Raw genomic sequence first — 20,184 nt, forward strand, 5'->3', positions numbered from 1 at the left:
CAAATTTAAAAGTATAAGAATACATAATATTAAACGTAAATTTAATAGAAACATGGTGCTATTAGGCGAAACATTTCCAAACTTTGATGCAGAGACTCAAAATGGTCCAATTAATTTTCACGATTGGCTAGACAACTCGTAAGACTATATTTATTCAATGAACATAACCTATTATGTTACGTATTATTTTTTCTATTGACACTTAAATTTACATAGAAACAGTTTTTCCACTTATTTTGTATTATTATATTTCAGCTAATTATATATATGAACACTGAATATTTTTATGTATTTTAATTATACTGTTTACATAATATTAAAATACGTAGCATAAGAAGTAAATATCTACTCTAATAGACAATTGCCGGAAGGTATAAGTATTGAAACGTACATATGTTATTAAACGAATTAATGCTATTTTAGATGGGGAATTTTGTTCTCTCATCCGAACGATTTTACCCCGGTATGCACAACAGAATTAGCCCGAGTGGCAAAATTGATGCCAGAATTCAAAAAATTAGGAGTGAAAGTAATTGGTTTATCATGCAATTCAGTGAAATCACATCGTAAATGGATAGAGGTAAGTTTGATCTCAACATGTTATTTTAAAAAAATTTTATTTGACATTTTACGGAGATAATAAACAATACAGGCTGAATAAGAATTTACGAAATGCAACTGTATCTTTTTGTGATTTTTAGGACATAAAGTCTTATGGAGAAATAAACGGCGAGTTTCCTTATCCGATAATAGAAGATGAATCTCGGAAACTCGCATCATCATTGGGAATGTTAGATCCTGCAGAAGTCGATGGTTATGGTATACCTATGTCTGCTAGGGCAGTATTTATCATTGATCCTGCTAAAAAGATGCGATTATCAATTTTATACCCTGCAACAACTGGAAGAAATTTTGAGTAATTTCTTTTCTGTATTTCGGATGTTTGAATTTTTATTATTGTATAATTTTATTAACACCACTTATTTTGGACACAGTGAAATTTTACGAGTAATTGAATCACTTCAACTGACAGAAAAGTATAAAGTAGCAACTCCTGCTGACTGGAAGGTTTGTATTTATGATATATCAACTATCTGTTTGAAACATTATCCTTATGGTTATAAAATGATTAATTTCTGCATTATGATTTTTCATTTTTCAGAAAGGTCAAGATGTTATGATTCAGCCTACTGTTTCTGAAGATGAGGCAAAAACGCTGTATGACAATATTAAAACTTTAACACTACCATCGGGCAAAACTTATTTGCGTATTGTACCTCAGCCAACCTACACATAAATAATTCTTTGAAATATGAAAAACAATTATTTTACAATGTATTTTCTTAAATTACCACAATTGATGTTGTAAAAATTAAAGTACACATTCTGATACTATACTGAATTTTTTCTAATATTATAGTACTGTCAGTACTGTGTTGTATTCTTCGAAGTATAATTATAAATAAGCGTATTCATTTAGTGCCTTAACATTGGTACATAACAGCATATCATTCCAAACAGAATACAGTAGAAATGAACATTTTGTTTTTATTTAAAATTTCTTAATAATTTAGGACAAAAATAATTCAAAATAATGCGCTAAAATAAGTTTTCGAAAATTCCATGGTTAAAATTTTCTCATTGTCCGTTCTTCTTCCATGCACACTTTCCACTGTTTCTATTAACACAATTCACAACTTATTTCTTTTTGTAAGGCTGTTCTTCGATAAAGGTGCGTGTAATTATCAAAACGAAGATTCTAATGTTGGTATTTGCAAACAACAGAAGAAGCTGTTTATTGTATCACCCAATGTAATTAAAAGTACACTGTGTTATATACATTTTTCCAAGTACACGATCGCTTAAGGTCTCTAGGCATAATGTATATAATATTTACACTGCTCTTGTTTTCTTTATTAAGTTATTACTAAATTTATTTTACTACATTATGGTTATACCTTATTTTATGCCTGAATGATCCGCGAACTGTTGCATGACTACGCAATAGTGTGATAGCAGTTATATAAAACAGTCCCTCGTCAAAACCAATAAAGATCATAAAGAATAATAAATTTAACAAAACTATACTTTGTTATTGTAAAGTTATATAATTAAAAGTTAATTACCACACAATATATATCGAGTGATAAAATACTATTGCCAGCCTTCATACTTAAACAGCTTCATGTTATACATTCACACTGACAGTAATGGTAATGCGCACGTGGCTCAACACACGAGCTCTCATTATTTGTCCCACTTCTCCCATAGTCATATGACATGGAAGGAGAAATCAAATTCGATAAATGTTTTTCATTCATTTTATCAAGTTCTTTGAATGCACTTGTGCTCTATTTAACTAAGAATTGTCGATGCATTGGGTCATTTATTTAAATGTCTGTCAATCGACCGTTTTCTTTCTTTTTTATTATTTTTTTTAATTTATTTTTTGAAATATCGTTGTGCGAATACTGCAGAATTATTGCAATAAAAATAGACGCAACAACGGAAGATTTGATCATTATCGTCACCAGTATATTATTCTCAGAACTCACTTAATTCTTGTCACACTTCACTCGCTCGTTGTGTGAGTCTCTTGTTGCTGATCAGCTTGAAGTTCACCTTCCATTCTTGCTTGTCGTTCTGCTGCTGCTCTTGCTTGTCTCCCAGCACTAGACCGAAGATTTTTTCGTTCTGGAGGAGGTTCTACACTGAGTCGTTTACCGCTTCGTGGTTTCTTTCCTTTAGTGCCTTTATTATCTTCTTCTACTTCTGATGCCGGTTTTGATGAGTCCCCTTTAGTGTTATTAGCACTTTGTTGCGGTGTCACCGTTTCATCCGGAATGGTTGTTACTTGTGTCGTAGAAGCAGGTGTCGGTACAGATGCAGGTGTGGGTGTGGGTGTAGAAGTTGGTGTAGGTGTTGGTGTGGATACTGGTGTGGATGTTGGTGTTGGTGTATGTGCTGCTGGAGTTGGTGTCAGCGCACGTGCAGGTGTAGGCGTAGGTATAGGCGTGATTGTGGTCGCAGGTGTAACTGTAGTTGCTGGTACAGCTGTTGTTGTTACTGCAGGAGTTATTTCAATAGTTTCTCTCTTCTTGGTATTCGGGGATGTTTCAGTTATAGTGATAGTATTGTTCTCTTCTACTAGTGGGCTTGGTTTAATTGTAACAGACGACGACCTCGATCCGTACTCTATATCAACAGCCGATACGTCTACAGGTGTTATAGTTGTAGCCGGGGTGGTCGTTACAGGCTTTGTAGTAACTTCAATTTCGATTCGTGGCTTTTTATTCACGGGTTCAAGTGTTACCTCGAGCATACTTGATGGCTGCGGTTGCTCGGATCCTTGATTATAGTCCGTACCACGGCCTCTTTTATCACTTGACCGTTGAATATCTTCGAGATTTCTTGTTAAAAGCTCTGCGCTGGTTCTACTCAGATGTTCCAGAGCTTCTTTCATTTCCTGGTCTTTGTTCTTCTTCTCCATTCTTCGATCAGACAGATCTGCTATATCGTTTTGTTCCATAGTTTCTCTTTTGTCATGCTCTACTCTACGCCTGTCTTCGCTGTGTAATGCTGACATGTCGGTGTACTGTTGTAATGCTAGTCCGGGGTCCATGGAATATCTAGATTTTTTCTCAGTATCCTTCCGTTTAGATGTCGACTCGGTGATCGTGTCTCGTCTCGAGTTATTTCCTGATGATGTAGGTTTACGAACTGTTGACGCACTCGAAGTTGCTGGATTCAGGAGACCACACTGGGCAAGGCTTTCATAGGCCGATGACACACCACCGGGTTGCATGGAGAACGGATTCAAACCACCCAAACCCAGTGGCGTATATAAAAGACTCGGATTTGGAAAGAAGAAAGGGAATGGTGTCGTTGTTGGTATCGTAGACGATGCCGATGAAGTCGAAGGCACCGAAGATTTACTTGTAGGTGGTTCCAATTTACCACGAGATTTACCAGCGCTGCTAATGCTAGTCGAGCCAGTGTTCTTACTACTGACAGAACTGACAACTGGATTCGTGTCGGCTGCTGTGCTGGTCGTTGTTGCACCCAAAGCAGCTTCCATGCCCGCTAAAGACGGTAAACCAAGTCCAGCAAGGTTCGCAAATAAAGAATTCGTTAGACTCATGTTGCTTAGATTACTGAGGTTGCCGAGTCCACTCAAAGCACCTAAGCTTGGTAAACCACCGAATGGCATTAGAAGAGGATTGTTCTTCGGGTCAAAATTACCAAGCGAGAGACCAGATAAAAGGGAGTTGTTCAGATTACCCAGCGAAGGAAAGTTTAAGCCTGAAGCCATCGACGTAGCTACCAGATTCGCTTGATTCGCTGATTGCTGATTAGTAGGGCTTGGCATCATAGGAGGTCTTCCTGGACTCTTACCCTTATTAACATTCCCTCTATCATTTCCTGACAATCTCTTTTGCAAATCATGCGGAAGATTTCCACGTTCCTTCACAAGTTCGGCCCACTTTGGATCCACATCGAACATTGGGTTTTCTATTAACCATTGTCCTAATCGTTTTAGTTGTGGTGCTTTGCTTCCGGTAACCTAAATTTTATATAATACAAAAAGATATATATATATATACGTATATATATATAATTTATTTAGTAATATTTCACTAAACTATAATGAAATTTTATTATATATTATACATATACATATACAGGATATCCCACGCAACTGGAACAGACTGCTGTACCTCCTAAACGGTTGGAAATAGAAAATGTTATAAGTAAAAGTTAAATGGTTATCAGACGGTGCATAATATGTAACTAATGTATGGCACTTTTCTGCATCAGAAAAATGCAACTGCACTTTTTTTTTAATGGATGCAGTTTCTTGTGCTCTATATAAACGTACTAGCATATTTATGCTCTAAACTTATCGAAACTAAAAGTTCTCTGAATTATAATGGAACATAAAGTATTTAGGTACTCCGGGGAAAACACTTGCCGAGATACCGAAATAATTCAGAGAACTTTTAGCTTCGATATCTTCCTAACGAAAACATAGGCTTTCATCGAAAAAAGGAAGTGCAGTTGAATTTTTCTGAAGCACCGATGCACAGAAGTACATAAAATTAGTTGCATATTATCCACTATCTGATACTATTTAACTTTTACTTATATCATCTTCTTCTATTCCCAACCGTTTAGGAGGTACAGCCTGTTCCAGTTGCGTGGGACATCCAGTATATTTAGTGTTTAACATAAAATAAACTAGAGTGATCAAAAGAGCACAGCGTAGAAAAGTTTTCCTTACAAACCTTTTTGCCCGTTAATCGATTGATTACAGCAACATTTTCTTCACCCGTTAGTTTCTTCCAATCTAGCAAAGATGGATCCACACGAGGGCGTCGTCGTCTAGGTGCATTCAAATATTCAGCGCTCAACTGTTCAGTTATGGCAGTTTGTTCAGCTAACCATTTGTTTACTTTCGCTTCATGCGAATATGATCCAATCTTAGAAGAGTATTCAGCAACTTTATTAATATCTGCGATCATTGCTTCGTAACTCTTTCTATGACCACTCGATGACGAGGAGTGTGCGGAATTGAAACTTTGGTGTTGCTGCTGCTGAGACTGTTGCTGGTGTTGTTGCTGCTGCTGCTGCTGTTGTTGTTGTTGTTGCTGCTGCTGTTGTTGCTGCTTTTTAAATTCACGATTTTGCTGTTCTGCTTGAGCAATTAACGCAGAGAAACTGTCTTTGTGCGAATGTAAAGACGGAGGAGGCAACCCAGATGTGGAACTTGATGCTCGTGAAGAAGGAATCGACGTAACGGTAATAGAAAATGGTTTCTGGGTACTCGTCGGAGGATTCGGAAGACCCATAGGTGCAGATGTCGGAGTAACCGTTACATTCGGCGTGATTGTGCTCTTTTTGCTGTGTTCAGGATAATGAGTGCTTTGTTGTTCTTTCGCTGCGCTCAATCCTAGCACTATTTCGTCAAGCTTTCTGCGTTTCTTTTCCTTTCCGATAACAGGTTCATCTGGCGGTCCGCCCTTTCTTTTCATTAGTTTATCTAACATACTATCTAACTTTCCCTTATTACTGCTAATTTGTTTATTTTTATTTGGCATTGAAAAGTCTTGAACTTCGTTCATAATATCTTTACTGTTGTCAGTGCTCATTTTTGGATAGCTGAAAATTATTCATATTTCAATTTATACTTGAATAACTCGTTGAAACAGTGTATGCGATATTATATAACTTTACAGATGTCTGAAGACTCAATTTCTTATTCCTTAATACCAAATACGAAATTGAGCTCACACAAATCGCATAAATACATAAACAATTATAATTCACCGATAACAATTTCAGAGATGAGTGTATTCGTGTATCGTATTATATGTTGAAAAATTGCATTCCGAGTGATAATAATCTTACCCAGCAGACAAGTCGATGGGCGTTAAAGTACTCGAAGTTCCAGGAATAACAGTCGGCTTTCCAGGAACTGTATATTTCAAGTCAAAAGGTATACTCGGAGTTCGTGCTTGTTGATGCGCTGGAGGCGGTTGAACCGGCGTGGAACGCCTCGATTCTTCAGACTGTGACTCCTCATTTATTTCCCAAGTGTTAGATCCACCAGATAACACCGCAGGTTTACTTAAAGCCGCGGGAGGCTGTACAGTTGTATGACTACTATTCAATAGAGCATGTAGTTTTGCTAAAACCAAAAGCAATTTAATGTATATTTCCTGCGCGTTGAATAATCTGAAATATTTATTTAAAAACTGCTTGGTAATGTCACTCGTCCCATTACCTCGTTCAGTCTCTACGTCGATAGCAATGTGTCTCTTGCGTTTTTTCGATAGTGGCATATTATTTCCTGGAGTTGGATTTCGTGACACTCCATGATCTGTGGTTATCGTGATCACTTCTGAACATTCTTTCTCGTTTGACGGAATGTCTGCTTCGTCGCCAGCACTAAAGTTTACAGACACCGGCCATTCCTTGTGTTCAATCGCATGAACAATATGCATTAAACGAGCTTCAATGGCATGCTCCTAAAGAAACAAAAGACAAATTTTAAATACGATAATAACATTTAAGTAGACAGAAATCACTTGATTTTTGTTTACTCATTGCCTAGCAAACTAATATGCTAAATGCCTTCTAACACCTTAAAGAAATACAAGTTGTTTGGTTCAATATTAAAAGTTATTCATTTTCAAAAGTTATCCACTCAATTTTGTCCCCAACTACTATATAGAGCAGAGAGTTAAATGTTTTATTCCGAAGATTTAAAATGCTCTAAATATTTTGATAAAAGTACAGAATTAATAAAAGGCTAATTACCAAAAGTCAATCGATATTGTACTTTTTATCCAATGTTTTATAAAACAAACAGTTCGTAAGTAATTTAAAATGATAGAGGTAGATAAAACACCCTTTATAAACAAGTTAGTTTCTATTTACCTTCGGCCATTTCACAGAATTATTACAATTGTGTGACAAAAGATGCACAACCGTAGGCTCGTTATAATCAACCGGTTTATCACGAAGAACAAATGTGTCTATTTGAGTTAATCGTGATAATGGTTGTATAACTTCCAAGTCTGGAAACATTGCTTTAAGCTCAGCTGCTTGAACGCTGCATTTATCTTCGATTTTGCATACTTTTTTATCTTTGGAAGTTTCCACTATTTTTCCTTCTTGTGTTTCCACTGCTTCGTCTTTAACAACAGGAGGATCAGTTTTCACGTCTGTTTTACTATCCTCGATTGTTGCATTTTCAGTATTTGTTGTTGATTTTTCTATTGTCTCCGTTGTGTCTGTTTGTTCCGTTGAACTTTTATCATCAGTCTCTTTCCCAGTTTGCAAGACCTGCGGCTCTTCAACTTTTTCCTCTTGCGATTCCTTCTCTGTTTCTTTTATTATATCTTTCTCTTTATTTTGAGTTTCTTTCTCCGTTTCTGTAGTAGTCGTACTAGTGGTAGAAGTAGTACTAGAAGTAGTACTAGAAGAAGTAGTAGAAATAGTAGTAGTAGTAGTCGTAGTAGCGGCAGCAGCAGTAATAGAAGCAGATATTTCCTCTGAACTTGTTGTTTCATTACTTGCTTTCGCTTCTTCGACATTGTTAGTTCCCGTGTCCTGGTCAGTTTTAAAAACTTCAGTTTTTATCGATTCTACTACTATTTCGCTTTTTTCTTCAGATTTTACTTTTGTAGCAGGCTCCTTATCCACGGACGTACTCCTTGGAACGGTTGTAATTGTTAATGCATTACTCAGAGGTTTCTCTTCAATTTTATTTTCAGCCTTGATAATAGTCAATTCAACTTGACTCTTTTCCGCATCTGTGTTCTCTGTTCTCTTGTCACATGTCACACTTGTGTCTTTGTCCTTTTTCGCACCTACTTTTTCGATTTTTAAAGTACCTTCGCCTTTCTCTAATTTTACAAGTATTTCGTCTTTATCAAACTTCAATATGTCCTCCCTATTTTCAATCTTGATTGCTTTCTCGGATTTATCCATGATTTTCGATGTTTGAATGTTGCTGTACATTTTCGAATTTAAAATTTTATGAAATGAAAAATCAGGATCATTTAGAATCGTGATATCGGTACGGCCTAAGCCATGCTTCGCAGCTCCAAGCAGCAATTCTTTATCATGTTTTCCAGGTTGCCACCAATCGGGGGTGTCACCTGACGGTTGACACAATGAAAGTCGTTCCTCCAAGTGAGGATGAGACAATATCTCCTCACGAATTTTACTTAGAAGATCTACACGATCTAATATTTGTCTCGCTTTCGCTGGACTGAGATGATCAACAGGAACGTCTGAAAAATCTTGGATATATACAAAATGTTCGCGATACCTAAAGCCCTACCAAATATTTAATGTCCGAATTCGAATATATTTACTTGTACGAATAAACTTGCGATAGGAGCCAAATTATATACACATACCTTCTTCATCGTTCAACTTCGCGTTACATGCTTTCTTACACATTGCTCTAAAAGACATATAATAATCTGTAAGATCGTTATCTGTTTTCTTATCAAATCTAGCAATACTTTTAAATTTCGTCCAGTCGTATTGTGCCTTTTTCCTATCATAATTTACACCGTAGGTTGATACAACGCGTAAAAATTCACTTTCCTCGCGACGAGACCACTTTGCTTTTTGTTCTTCGATGCGAGTTCGTTCTCTCTCTTTCACCATAGCTTCCATTTTTTCTCTTCTTTCCATTTTCTATGCAAAATACAAAATTTAGTCCTGCGACGTGCCTTACAGACATTTCAAACGCTATCTGATCTATCCATCTACTTACCAAAAGATACATAGCAAGTTGTTGCAAATCCCATCCTTGCATGTTCAAAGGTGGTTCGTTCATAGGAGGATTGTGATTCATAGGTGTTTCACCTTCCATTCCAGTTTTCGCTTTTTGTAATATTTTTACGTCGTCTTTTACATTCTTTACGCTTCGTTGATAAGAAGAAATAACTCGGCGCAAGCGTGTATTAAGATCAACTACGGAGGGCCAAGTTTTCTCGTCGTCTAACATACCGTCATTTCCTTCATGGCTGCTGCTAGGTTCTGGTATAGGCGTATCTGCCTTATTGGATATAGCAGGTGAATCAGTCGGTGTTTCGCGACTAAATTTATCGGAGTCTTTCAAGTCTTTCAACATTCCAAGAGATTCACCGTCATCCATGTCGTTTTCCAAACTGGTGTCATCTCTACTGCTGCTGCTGAAATTTCAAGAAGCATTAATTTGCAACAGATACGATTTTCTCTGTTTCTTACGTTCAAGTCCATTTCCACTAAAAATAAAATTATCTAATATGTATGCACTCGTGAAAACAGATACATACTTAACTGATCATAAATGTAACAGTTATTTCGAAAATACAGTCTACAGGTGTACAATGTCAAAACTAAAAAGACTTCCACATTTACCACTTTAGAAGGCTGTACGTATTAAGAATTTACATTGTAAACATAATGTTATGGATAATTATATACATATGTACAATGTAATCAATCGTTTAGAAGAAATTGCTTAAGGATCACTGCATATTGTCTGGTATATATATATATATACATATATATATACATAGATATAAATATGTGTGTGTATATATGCATAATCCTCCTTCGCTGTAAACAAACTCTTGTAGGAAGTAATATTTTAAACTAGATGATAAAATGGAGATATAATTTCCTTTGCTATTATATATCGTAGAAATAAAATGAAAAGGGGGAAAGTTTATGCTAGTTCTACCATAGGCATGATCATAAGCGAATTAAAAATGCGTGCCAAGCAGTGTATGTTAGAATGACTTAGCGGTAGCAACATAGATAGACACGGAAGAAAAACAAATAACGTAAAGAGAATAATTACTCACTTGCTTTGTGTGGTCTGAGACTGGGAAGGGGGAGGACAGCTTGTAATGAAAGAGAGAGCGGGATCGATCCTCATCTGGTCGTAATTCTCGTAGCCATGTTTGTAGCAGCCAACTATTAGGGATTTATCTGCTTGCGAGTCCCACCATTTCACTGGTCGTTCCGTCAACTGTGGAGGGTTTATCCGCAACGCACTGTAGGGCGGTTTCATTTACAATTTGCCAATTTATTTATGCCAATTAGATAGTAAAGTTAATACGAAATTTTGCACTCGAAATTTCAATAACCGCGAAACTATACGATATTCGCTGAGTAGTAGGTATAGAAAATAGAGGCTCGTTTTATTAATCAAATTTGGAGAATCGTAATTAACACTTACTACACTTATTTTTTTCGTTCATTGTTTTATAATTAAAGGCAAATGTATATAAACTTTCAAACTCCTGTTCCGTTTGCCCCTTTAATACAGTGCACTGCTTTCTTTCTAATTACTTCTTACCATGACACCGCTGACTTGACCATCTTTGACCATTTTATAACCGTACAAAGTGTTTACAGTAATTCGAAAAAGTTGCGTGTATATTTGTGTACATGTTTATAGAACAGGAATGGGAGGATTTTAATATTAGTAATGTAGGATCAGCGACTGATATAGCTGTTTACAGAGCTACGAAGTAAACATAGTTTTAGCTCTATGAGCATTCCTCATACAATTACAGCTCCCAGGATAAACAAATACATTGCACATGCAACTATAAAGCTCTGTATAAGCACATATGTAAGTGCACGATATTCCATGATAGTCAGTTGAGCAAAGAATAATGAAGGTTCGTAAGTAAATATATTATTGATACAAGAACACTAACCTGACATGAACACCATCAGAAATGTGTTGAACTAAATCCCCGATGATCTCATGCTTAATGTAGTAAAGCATTCGAACTCGTAGTAGAACTCTGTAAATAAAAGATGATTGATTAGAGTTCTGTCAAAAACACACATATAATGCTTTAACCTTTAGAAGTCCGGCATATTTTTCCATTGAAAACTTGAGGTTTCTTTACATTTTTCGTATTACAAATAGGGATGGGATCAAGTACCTCGCAAACAGGTTCGAACCTTGATTGATGGAATTCGAACTCTCTATAAGTACTTCGAGAAAAAAAATAGTACTCCCAAGTATACTCGAACCATTGCCAGACAGTTTCGAACCCTTTACAAGTACTGTGGTAAACGTAAATAGTACTTGCAAGTACACTCGAATCTTGGTCGAACAGTTACGAAACGTTCGAAATTTTTATGAATATCGTTATGAATTTCCGTATTCTTGCACACTCCGTGGCAACGTAAGGCTGTTCCGGCGCGGCGTCTGTTTACTTTTCTTGTAAACACGCTGTGGAGATGAGAGAAGAAACGGGGTCTCATAATTTTACATGCTTCTACCGATGATTGTAGTTTGGAATGTACTTTGCGACAAAAACTGAGATATTGTATCGAACATTATCTAGGTGATGTCGAGAACAATTATTTGTATATGTTAACTGCATTATTGGATCCACGATTCAAAGCATTAGCTTTTTCTAAAGATGAATCTATCCCTCGAGCACGGGATGCCTTGACTGAAATAGCCACTAATTATATTAATAATGATAATTCATCTACAACATGTGATAGTTCACAGACGCAGATGTCTGAAAATCGGCACAATAGCGAATTATCAATTTGGTCATCCTTTGACAATGAAATAGCAATTACAAATAACACTGCTAATAAGCAGACTAATAAGTCTGCTGTGTTAGAAGTGGAAAATTATCTAAACTCACAATATTTAGAACGCAAAGAAGACCCGTTATTATTTTGGCGTGAAAATTTAATCATGTACCCCATTTTATCAAAAATTGCACGTGACTGTCTTTGTATAATGAATGGCCACTTCTGTAAAATAAATAAATAAAAAAAGAAATAGGATAAAACGAAGTATTGTAAATGAAATATTATTCTAAAATAGTTACGAATTTCATAAAGAAAGTGCTTAAAACCTACTATGCAGTTCTGATTTCCAAGATTCGAGTACTACTTGTGAAAGTTTCGATTACTTTCAACATCGAAGCACTTATAAGTATCTTTTCGAAACTTGTTTGTACTCATTCCGAGGTTCGATAACTACTTGTATACAATGAATACTTTTCAAGTATAATCATTGAAACTTTTATTGCTTTTAAGTAGTAATCGAAACCCATGAAATGAAACTTTGTTATTGAACTTGACTCGGATTCGCGAGTACATATTGAAAACTTGATCCCATCCCTAATTACAAATACAAATTTATTGTATACTATACAACCAACATATGTTATGCTAAATTCCCAAATTTGTCCCTGGCCACTTTAGTGGCTACCCCTGGCCCTCTAAAGGTTAATAAGATAAAATGTTTAATATGAAAAATATGTATATATAACGTACTTGTTTGCGTGACGACTCAAATGTTTCCTGTAATTACTTTCCAGGAATATGTCTCCGTCGTACTTTTCAGCGTTACTCCAGTGATTTGGATCGCTTGGACCGCCGTTAACGACCGATCCTCGTGTTTCTCTACCTTCTCGGACTCTGCCCTTTTTCTTCTGTCTACTGTTTCTTCCGCCAGTGTTAATGCACACGTTCTTAATTTTTTCTCCATTCTCTACGGGGGTAATGAGATCCCAAATGAAGTTACGAATCTTCTCATCCCCGCGATAGTAACGCAGACAGTAAAGCAAAATGACTCGTGCACAGTCCTCGACATCCATTTCGCGCCATCCTCGACGAAACTGACTATGTTGAAGAATCTCTTCCCATCGGCCCCAACCGAACGTAAGCAGACCTCGTTCTACCTTGAAGCATTCGCTTCGCGCCCAACTGCCATACATCACTTCACCTTCACGAGGTACATACTCGTCGCAGAACTTCCGTGTCTTCTTACCAAATTTGTCTCTTCGTTTCTTACCTTTTGATAATAATAGACGAATTATTTATATATTGTTATTTATCATACATTGTGTGTAAAAAACGGTTAAATGTAACAAACAGATAGGTCCTACAAAGTATGCCAAAAAACGTACGTGTCTTTAGAACAATATAATAATAAGCCACAGTGCAAAAACGACACGAAGAAAACTAAGATTTGTGGAAGTATTTGCATCATACTATGAATATTTTCTTATAGCCACAGCATCTTTTGTCTACATTCCGTGTGGAACTAAGAATCATGGATGTTACATTTGATAAAAATGTTGCGAGTGAATGCTTTGCCATGCATTACACAATACAAGATACGTACATCATGTTAAGTTGCCAAAATGAATGTGCGCGTGATAATATTAATGTTGTAATCATTAGCTTTATGGACATGCATGCATGTTAACGTGTATTTACGTGTATACGTATACAAAACATTATAGCAGAAATATTTCTAAAATGTCTATACAATTCATCTAGAACGAAACACTATATATTTAAATTTCTTAAAATATATATATATATATATATATATATATATATATATCTTTGGATTCGTCTCACTACCCGCTATTATTTTCTAAAGAAAAAAATATAGTATTCCATTTAAAAAAATCAAGGTGACCTTGAAATGTCCTCCACCACTCCACCCACAACAAAACAATGAATACCACGTAACGTAGCCCGTAATACCAAACAACTTTTGTAGGAACACTTTTTTGATAACGACACTATCTTCCGAGATATTCTGCCGTTCTCGATACAGTGGGACACCCTGTATATATAGCGTATACAGTAGCAGACAAAAATTTAAGACCGCTCTAAAGAAGACGATAACTTTTTTAATATTTTACTATACGATTTGAACTTTTGTGGGAAGCTAGAGCAATTAGTTTACTAAAGCAGGGATCGGCAAACTAGGGCCCGCCGCCTGCTTTTAATCAGGCCCGCGAGGTTAATGGACACGAAAAAATAAATCAAATTACATAAAATAAAAAACATTATGTAAAAATATCACTTCCTAATAAAGAAATTTTCAACCTGGTTTTTTTCGTTGCTCTATGAGTAGAATTAGCTAGCCATGTAAATATCTTCGACCTTGCTACCCGGCCCCCTAGCCTAAAAATTTTACGTTCTGGCCCTTTTCAAAAGAAGTTTGCCGACCCCTGTACTAAAGGATGTGAAAAGAAATTTTTTCAAAAATTGCAATTGATCGGAATCGTTGAAAAAATACTAAAAGTTGAATTTTTAACTTTTTTATGTGGGCCTATATAGAAAATTTAAAAAATATGTTTTGTAGATCTGTGTCAATTAAACATATTCTGAAAATTTCGTCAAAATCGGTCGACGTTGCGATGAGCTACTCTATATGTTAAGAAACTTTGCATCATGCAAGAATATTTTTGATAATAACGACTGAGCATGAGAGAGAAAAAGGTATTTTTCAAACAATATCATAAAGCGTGAACATTTATGCTATATACATGTACAATGTAACATAAATGAGATGTTCATTATGTAAATCTCATATGATGAATGTTATTACATTGAAAAATTAGTGGTTACAACATTTACTATCAAACACATAATTACTTAGAGAAAAATTTTAGTGTCTTCATAGAACAAGGATTCGATAGACTGATAGTCGCACTGCTAGTTTGTGGTTAGAAAAAGAAAGAAAGACTCAAGTTCTCGTTATTAAATGTGTAAATATGGCAATACCTTCATAATTATCGTAGATCATTTATCCACACCCACGGTATCACAGCCATGGAGTGATATATTATGTGAAGTTACGATACTAAGAATGGTGTTGTGCTTTAACATGCATCAACAATGAACATACCTCTACCTGTTAACCCACTACTCGTTTCGTCATCGCTATTATCATCAGAACTGTCGAGATCCGACATGACAACTGATTCGTCATGACCGTATCGCTTAATTTGAGTTCTTCGTCTTGGTTCTGATATGACTAATTCATCCTCTTCTTTTTTCTCAGTCGTATCGATTTCCGCTTTCTTCGCCCATTTCTTCCAAAAATCTGGATCATCAATGTTGATGTCCGATCTATTGGATGAACACGCAAAGCTGGCCTTCGAGAATGTCGATCCTTTTTCTGCTTCTATAGTAATGATCTACAGAAGAAGAAGAAAAAGAAAAAGACTAATATTAATACCACGAAATAGCGCGTACCCCTAATAAAGCGATAATAATGATAAACAGAAATGTGATCGACTTACTTGTGTCCTACGTTCAAGTATTTGTTCTATATCTTCTTCGCAGAACTTATCTCCAGCATTGTCGTCATCCATAATAGCACCATAAGCACCTTTTTTTAGCAAGTCTTCTATCTCCTTTTTCGTCAGTTGTTTGTTACTGGGATCTTTACCCCCTTGACTCGTATTCATCGATTGTAAAATAGCTTTATCTAATCCAAGCTTCAGTGAAGCTTTGTCAAACATTTCTCTCTCGTAAGTATTGCGACAAAGCAACCGGTATACCTTCACCATCTTTTGCTGGCCAATTCGGTGACACCGGGCTTGTGCCTATATAATCAACAGTTGTGTGAGTAACATAGATAAAATAGAAAAAAAAGCTTAAAGTAAATTTTGGAGGATCACCGAATATAATACCTGTAAGTCATTTTGCGGATTCCAATCGCTGTCATATATAATAACTGTATCAGCGGCTGTAAGATTAATACCAAGACCACCAGCTTTGGTACAGAGAAGAAAGACAAATCTGTCAGAATCGGGTTTGCTATACCGATCAATCGCAGCTTGTCTTAAGTTTCCTCTAATACGACCATCGATTCTTTCATATGGATATCTAAACAGATATATTTTGAATAGGAATATTAACAATCTGTTCGGTAACATAAATATCTCGAAACAAATGAAATGATGAAATGTGTTTTTGTAAGTTAACATACTTTTTGTATAACAGATAATCCTCCAATAGATCTAAGCATTTCACCATTTGACTAAATATTAGTACTCTGTGTCCGCTGGCTTTAAGTTTCGGCAGTAGCTTATCAATTAAAACCATTTTTCCTGAACTGTTTACTAGCGCGTGATAGTAAGCCTCTGAATCTTCCTTTTCACCAGTCTTGTAATCCAATTGTATTTGATCTTCGGCGCCATTAAGTAGGAATGGATGAATACAACATTTTCTTAGTTCCATCATTGTATTCATGAGATTCGGAATGTTAGCTGATGTGGTTCCCTTCGCAAGGAAAGAAAAGTTTCGTTCTAGGATACCGCGGTAATATTTCTTTTGTATATTTGTTAATTCCACCTATGTAAATAGAGGAAAAACATTTATTAGAAAATGATCCACCGTGTACTATCCCATTGATCCCAAACTAATACAATATGTAAAAGATTAATCAATTTTCCCATTCACCTCAACGACTGTCTCTTCTTTTGGAGCTAACGATTTCTCCACATCCTCTTTAAGTCGACGTAACATCATTGGCTTCAAAAGAAGTTGTAATTTATGAACTTCAGTCTCGCTACTTAAATTCCCAAATTCTTTAAGGAATGCTTCGCTACTAGAAAACTGAAGTGGTTCAAGGAAGTTCAGTAACGAAAACAGTTCGTTGACATTATTTTGTAAAGGTGTACCGGATAAAAGCACTCTATGTTCTAAATTCAATTGCCTAAGACCCTCGAGCAACTTGCAATTTCTATTTTTTAGCCTATGAGCTTCGTCGATAACACAGAGCCTCCAATTGTATCCTTTTAATTCGTTAAAGTCTGTTATAATTATTTCAAATGTAGTGATCAAGACATTGAATTTAATTAAATCTTTAATCTGCTGTCCTTTGTCGTTTTTATAATAGACTTCGTATTCTTGGAGCATAGTCCGACTTGCTGCGCTATAAACAAAATAGTGTGTCTAATGAAAAGAATTGTCCACACCAAGATATGCAAAACTATTTTATAATTTTTCGATCAACTTACGATCCGTGATACACTACAACATTCATGTCTGTCCAACTTTCAAATTCGCGTTGCCAATTCGGAATGGTCGAAAGGGGCGCGATTATTAAAAATGGTCCACGGATCCCATACTTGTAAACTGCGTCCACAAATGTTAAGGATTGAATAGTTTTTCCTAAACCCATTTCATCCGCAAGAATACAATTATGTCCGTTGTACCATGAGAACAACAACCAATTTAGACCTTCTAATTGGTATGGTCGTAAACTGTTGTTACTTTTATAAATTGGCGATTCTTCTAACTTTACCCATGCTGACGCTGTAGGTTTCTTTTTCGGCTAAGGACAAAATTATGTTAACAAAAAAGTAAAAAGCATTATTATTATTTACAAATTAATCAGTTTATCTATTGCCGATAGATTACCTTCCACTGATCTTTCGGAGGTAATTTATTAAACCTTCCAAATTGAGCTATTTTTTCTGGATCAACATCCTCTTCCAACTCCCAAGTAGAGTCCTCATACTGAAGAGACCGCCATTTAACTAAATAATGTTTTAATGTTTCTCCGCTCGTCGGATCAGTATGTGTTGCTTCATCGAGTACTCTATCAACTTCTACGAAATCTGGGTTAAATGGATCGTCTTCAGTCTGAAAAAAAAGTTGCTCTTTACAACGTATACCGACCTTTTACTATTTTACTACGTATATAAATATGATCATAACTTTTATAAACGTTAACATTTAAAATTATTATTTCTATAAAGCAATTAAAAACTGTAGGAGGTAAAAATGGTAAATCAGTATTTACATTCTCAAAAATGTTGGTGTTCTGCTGTTGCCTCTGCTTAAATCTTTTCAGTTTAGCTTGAATTCGTTTGTCACCTTTATATAACTCTTCTTCAGTTCGCCATTCACAGTGCAAATATGAAAAATTTCTATATTTAACGAAATACTCTTCAACCTCTACTAGTTGAGGTTTCACTTCAGCTACTGCCGTTTCTGGTTGAGATTCGGTAACTTCGTCTTCTTGCTTGCTACTATCTTTTACGGCATTTTCAGTGTCACTGTTCTTAGTTTCCTCAGAAGTTTCAGTTTCATCTTTTTCATCCTTGTCGTCTGGTTCTGGTTCCTTCTCAGGTGTTTCTTTCTTGGCGCCATCTTCCTCTTCTTCTTTACTCTTGGTTTCTGAGGCTGCATTTGAAGCATTATCATCTTTATCAGTCGATGTTTCTGCCTTAACTTCTGGCGGCGGTGGTTTAATTTCTCTTTTCCCCATACGCGAACATAGTATGTGTTGCACAACCATAGAATCTTCATCCGTTGTATTCTGTAATGATACGGTTATTATTTATAACTGTATGTTTAAAATTTAAATGTATTGGAGAACACGTATAATAATGTATAATACATACTATGTACACAAAGTTCGGTTTATTAGGTCCGACTTCCCCACCTTCGTTCTCCTTCTTAACGGAAACAGGCTTTGCTGTGTTTGTACCTTCCACTTTCTTAGAAAGTTGAGCATCTTGCAGAGGTACGTCGTCGTCCGAAAATCTGAGCATTACATCATCAACATACTTTTTACGATGCGTATTTCTCGCAGAACGCCTTTTATTATCATCCCCAGCTTCTGGTGAAGGTGGTGGCGTAGCTGCTAATTCTTCACCATCAGAGTCAGGTGCAATCCGGCTCTTACGTTTCCTAAACGTTGTTGCAAGATATTGGAAATTAATATTACCTTCTCCATTAACAGTCAGCGGACGGTGCTGGGACAATTCTGACTTAATTTTGCCAATAATCGAAACGTGCCTCTCTGCCTGAGCGACCGCTGTCTGATTGTTCATATAATACCGAAAGAGTACAAGTATTGTAATAAAACTTACTTTGAACTTCTGGGAGACTTTCCTGCTGAAACTTTCGAAGCGGTAGATCTTTTCCTAGCAGCTGCTTTCTTTTTATTAGGTGTAGCAGTTTCTGTAGCAGGTGCGGCCTCCGAATTTTCTTCTTTCTTCTCATCCGTTGAGTTGTCCTCCGACTCTCCTTTCTGTTTACCTTCATCTTTTGTTTCAATTACTAAAGGTTCGGTGGTAGAAGAATCTACTTGTTCCGGATCACCTTGAATGGACGGTTCAGACGGCTTCGAATCCGCTTCCTTGACTGCGCTCGAATCAGAGACTGCGGTCTCTTCCGTTTCTTGTACAACTTCGTCATCGGCTGATTCAGACTGATTCACTTTTCTATGAAAAAAAAACAACATTATCAGTGAAATAATTATAATACTTTGTTAAAACAGACGACAGGTAATAGCCAACGTGTTAAGAAACAATATTCATGCTTAAGGTAACTTACTTTCTATTACGTTTTGTAGAATCTTTGTCTTTATTTCTCTTTCTTGGTGCTTTAGGAGATTTCGCTTCTTTCGGAGGCTTTGGCTCCTTTTTAACTTTCGGTTCTTTCGGTTCTTTAGGCTCCTTTGGCTCTTTTGGCTCCTTAGGTTTACGTGGTTTCCTAGGAGGTCGAGACTTTCTGCCTTTATTCCATTCCTCTTCCATATCACCTGAAGATGGCTTAATGTCCTCAGAATCTGCTGCACTATCAACGATATTACTACTATCTCCAGGAGTTACTTGATTGTCCGATACTGGTTGTTCTGGTTGTTGCTGAGTAATTGGTGCAGGGGCGACAGCTTCTTTGTCAGCTTTTTTTCTACTCTTCTTAGCTCTGGGTGTACCTTTACCACGACCACGACCAGTAGTACTTGAAACCTATTTAAAGAGAAATATTTTAAGCACTGCATTTTATCTTGAAATATATTTTGCATGTACTTAACATGGAGATAAAATAAAAATGAAGAGAGAGAGTTGACAATTT

General features: G+C 36.2%; 2 protein-coding genes across 8 annotated transcripts in view; one reads left to right on the plus strand and one right to left on the minus strand.

The window, feature by feature from the left end:
- Prx6a (Peroxiredoxin 6a) lies at window positions 1–2,524 on the plus strand. The gene is made up of 5 exons (XM_076422674.1): window positions 1–138; window positions 424–580; window positions 702–916; window positions 996–1,068; window positions 1,163–2,524. The coding sequence occupies exons 1-5, from the start codon at window positions 53–55 to the stop codon at window positions 1,295–1,297; spliced, it is 666 nt and encodes a 221-aa protein (XP_076278789.1). The 5' UTR covers window positions 1–52; the 3' UTR covers window positions 1,298–2,524.
- Kis (chromodomain helicase DNA binding protein kismet) overlaps window positions 2,335–20,184 on the minus strand; it is a 26,468-nt gene continuing 8,618 nt past the window's right edge. For 3 of the 7 annotated variants that reach the window (XM_076422668.1, XM_076422666.1, XM_076422667.1), the window contains exons 3-23: window positions 19,663–20,078; window positions 19,197–19,550; window positions 18,726–19,014; window positions 18,122–18,640; window positions 17,737–17,961; window positions 17,334–17,650; window positions 16,774–17,248; window positions 16,301–16,665; window positions 16,002–16,197; window positions 15,609–15,914; window positions 15,212–15,503; window positions 12,835–13,354; window positions 11,238–11,327; window positions 10,374–10,565; window positions 9,296–9,716; window positions 8,931–9,216; window positions 7,441–8,801; window positions 6,785–7,028; window positions 6,409–6,688; window positions 5,286–6,159; window positions 2,335–4,564 (exon numbers count right to left, since the gene is read on the minus strand). In XM_076422668.1, coding sequence (XP_076278783.1) covers window positions 2,573–4,564; window positions 5,286–6,159; window positions 6,409–6,688; window positions 6,785–7,028; window positions 7,441–8,801; window positions 8,931–9,216; window positions 9,296–9,716; window positions 10,374–10,565; window positions 11,238–11,327; window positions 12,835–13,354; window positions 15,212–15,503; window positions 15,609–15,914; window positions 16,002–16,197; window positions 16,301–16,665; window positions 16,774–17,248; window positions 17,334–17,650; window positions 17,737–17,961; window positions 18,122–18,640; window positions 18,726–19,014; window positions 19,197–19,550; window positions 19,663–20,078 — 10,014 coding nt within the window. In that variant the 3' untranslated portion in view covers window positions 2,335–2,572. The remainder of the gene's footprint in view (window positions 4,565–5,285; window positions 6,160–6,408; window positions 6,689–6,784; window positions 7,029–7,440; window positions 8,802–8,930; window positions 9,217–9,295; window positions 9,717–10,373; window positions 10,566–11,237; window positions 11,328–12,834; window positions 13,355–15,211; window positions 15,504–15,608; window positions 15,915–16,001; window positions 16,198–16,300; window positions 16,666–16,773; window positions 17,249–17,333; window positions 17,651–17,736; window positions 17,962–18,121; window positions 18,641–18,725; window positions 19,015–19,196; window positions 19,551–19,662; window positions 20,079–20,184) is intronic. The other 4 variants (XM_076422671.1, XM_076422670.1, XM_076422673.1 and 1 more) reach the window with 4 other exon arrangements.

Source organism: Lasioglossum baleicum, chromosome 4 (assembly GCF_051020765.1).
Source record: "Lasioglossum baleicum chromosome 4, iyLasBale1, whole genome shotgun sequence".
Classification (NCBI taxonomy): domain Eukaryota; kingdom Metazoa; phylum Arthropoda; class Insecta; order Hymenoptera; family Halictidae; genus Lasioglossum; species Lasioglossum baleicum.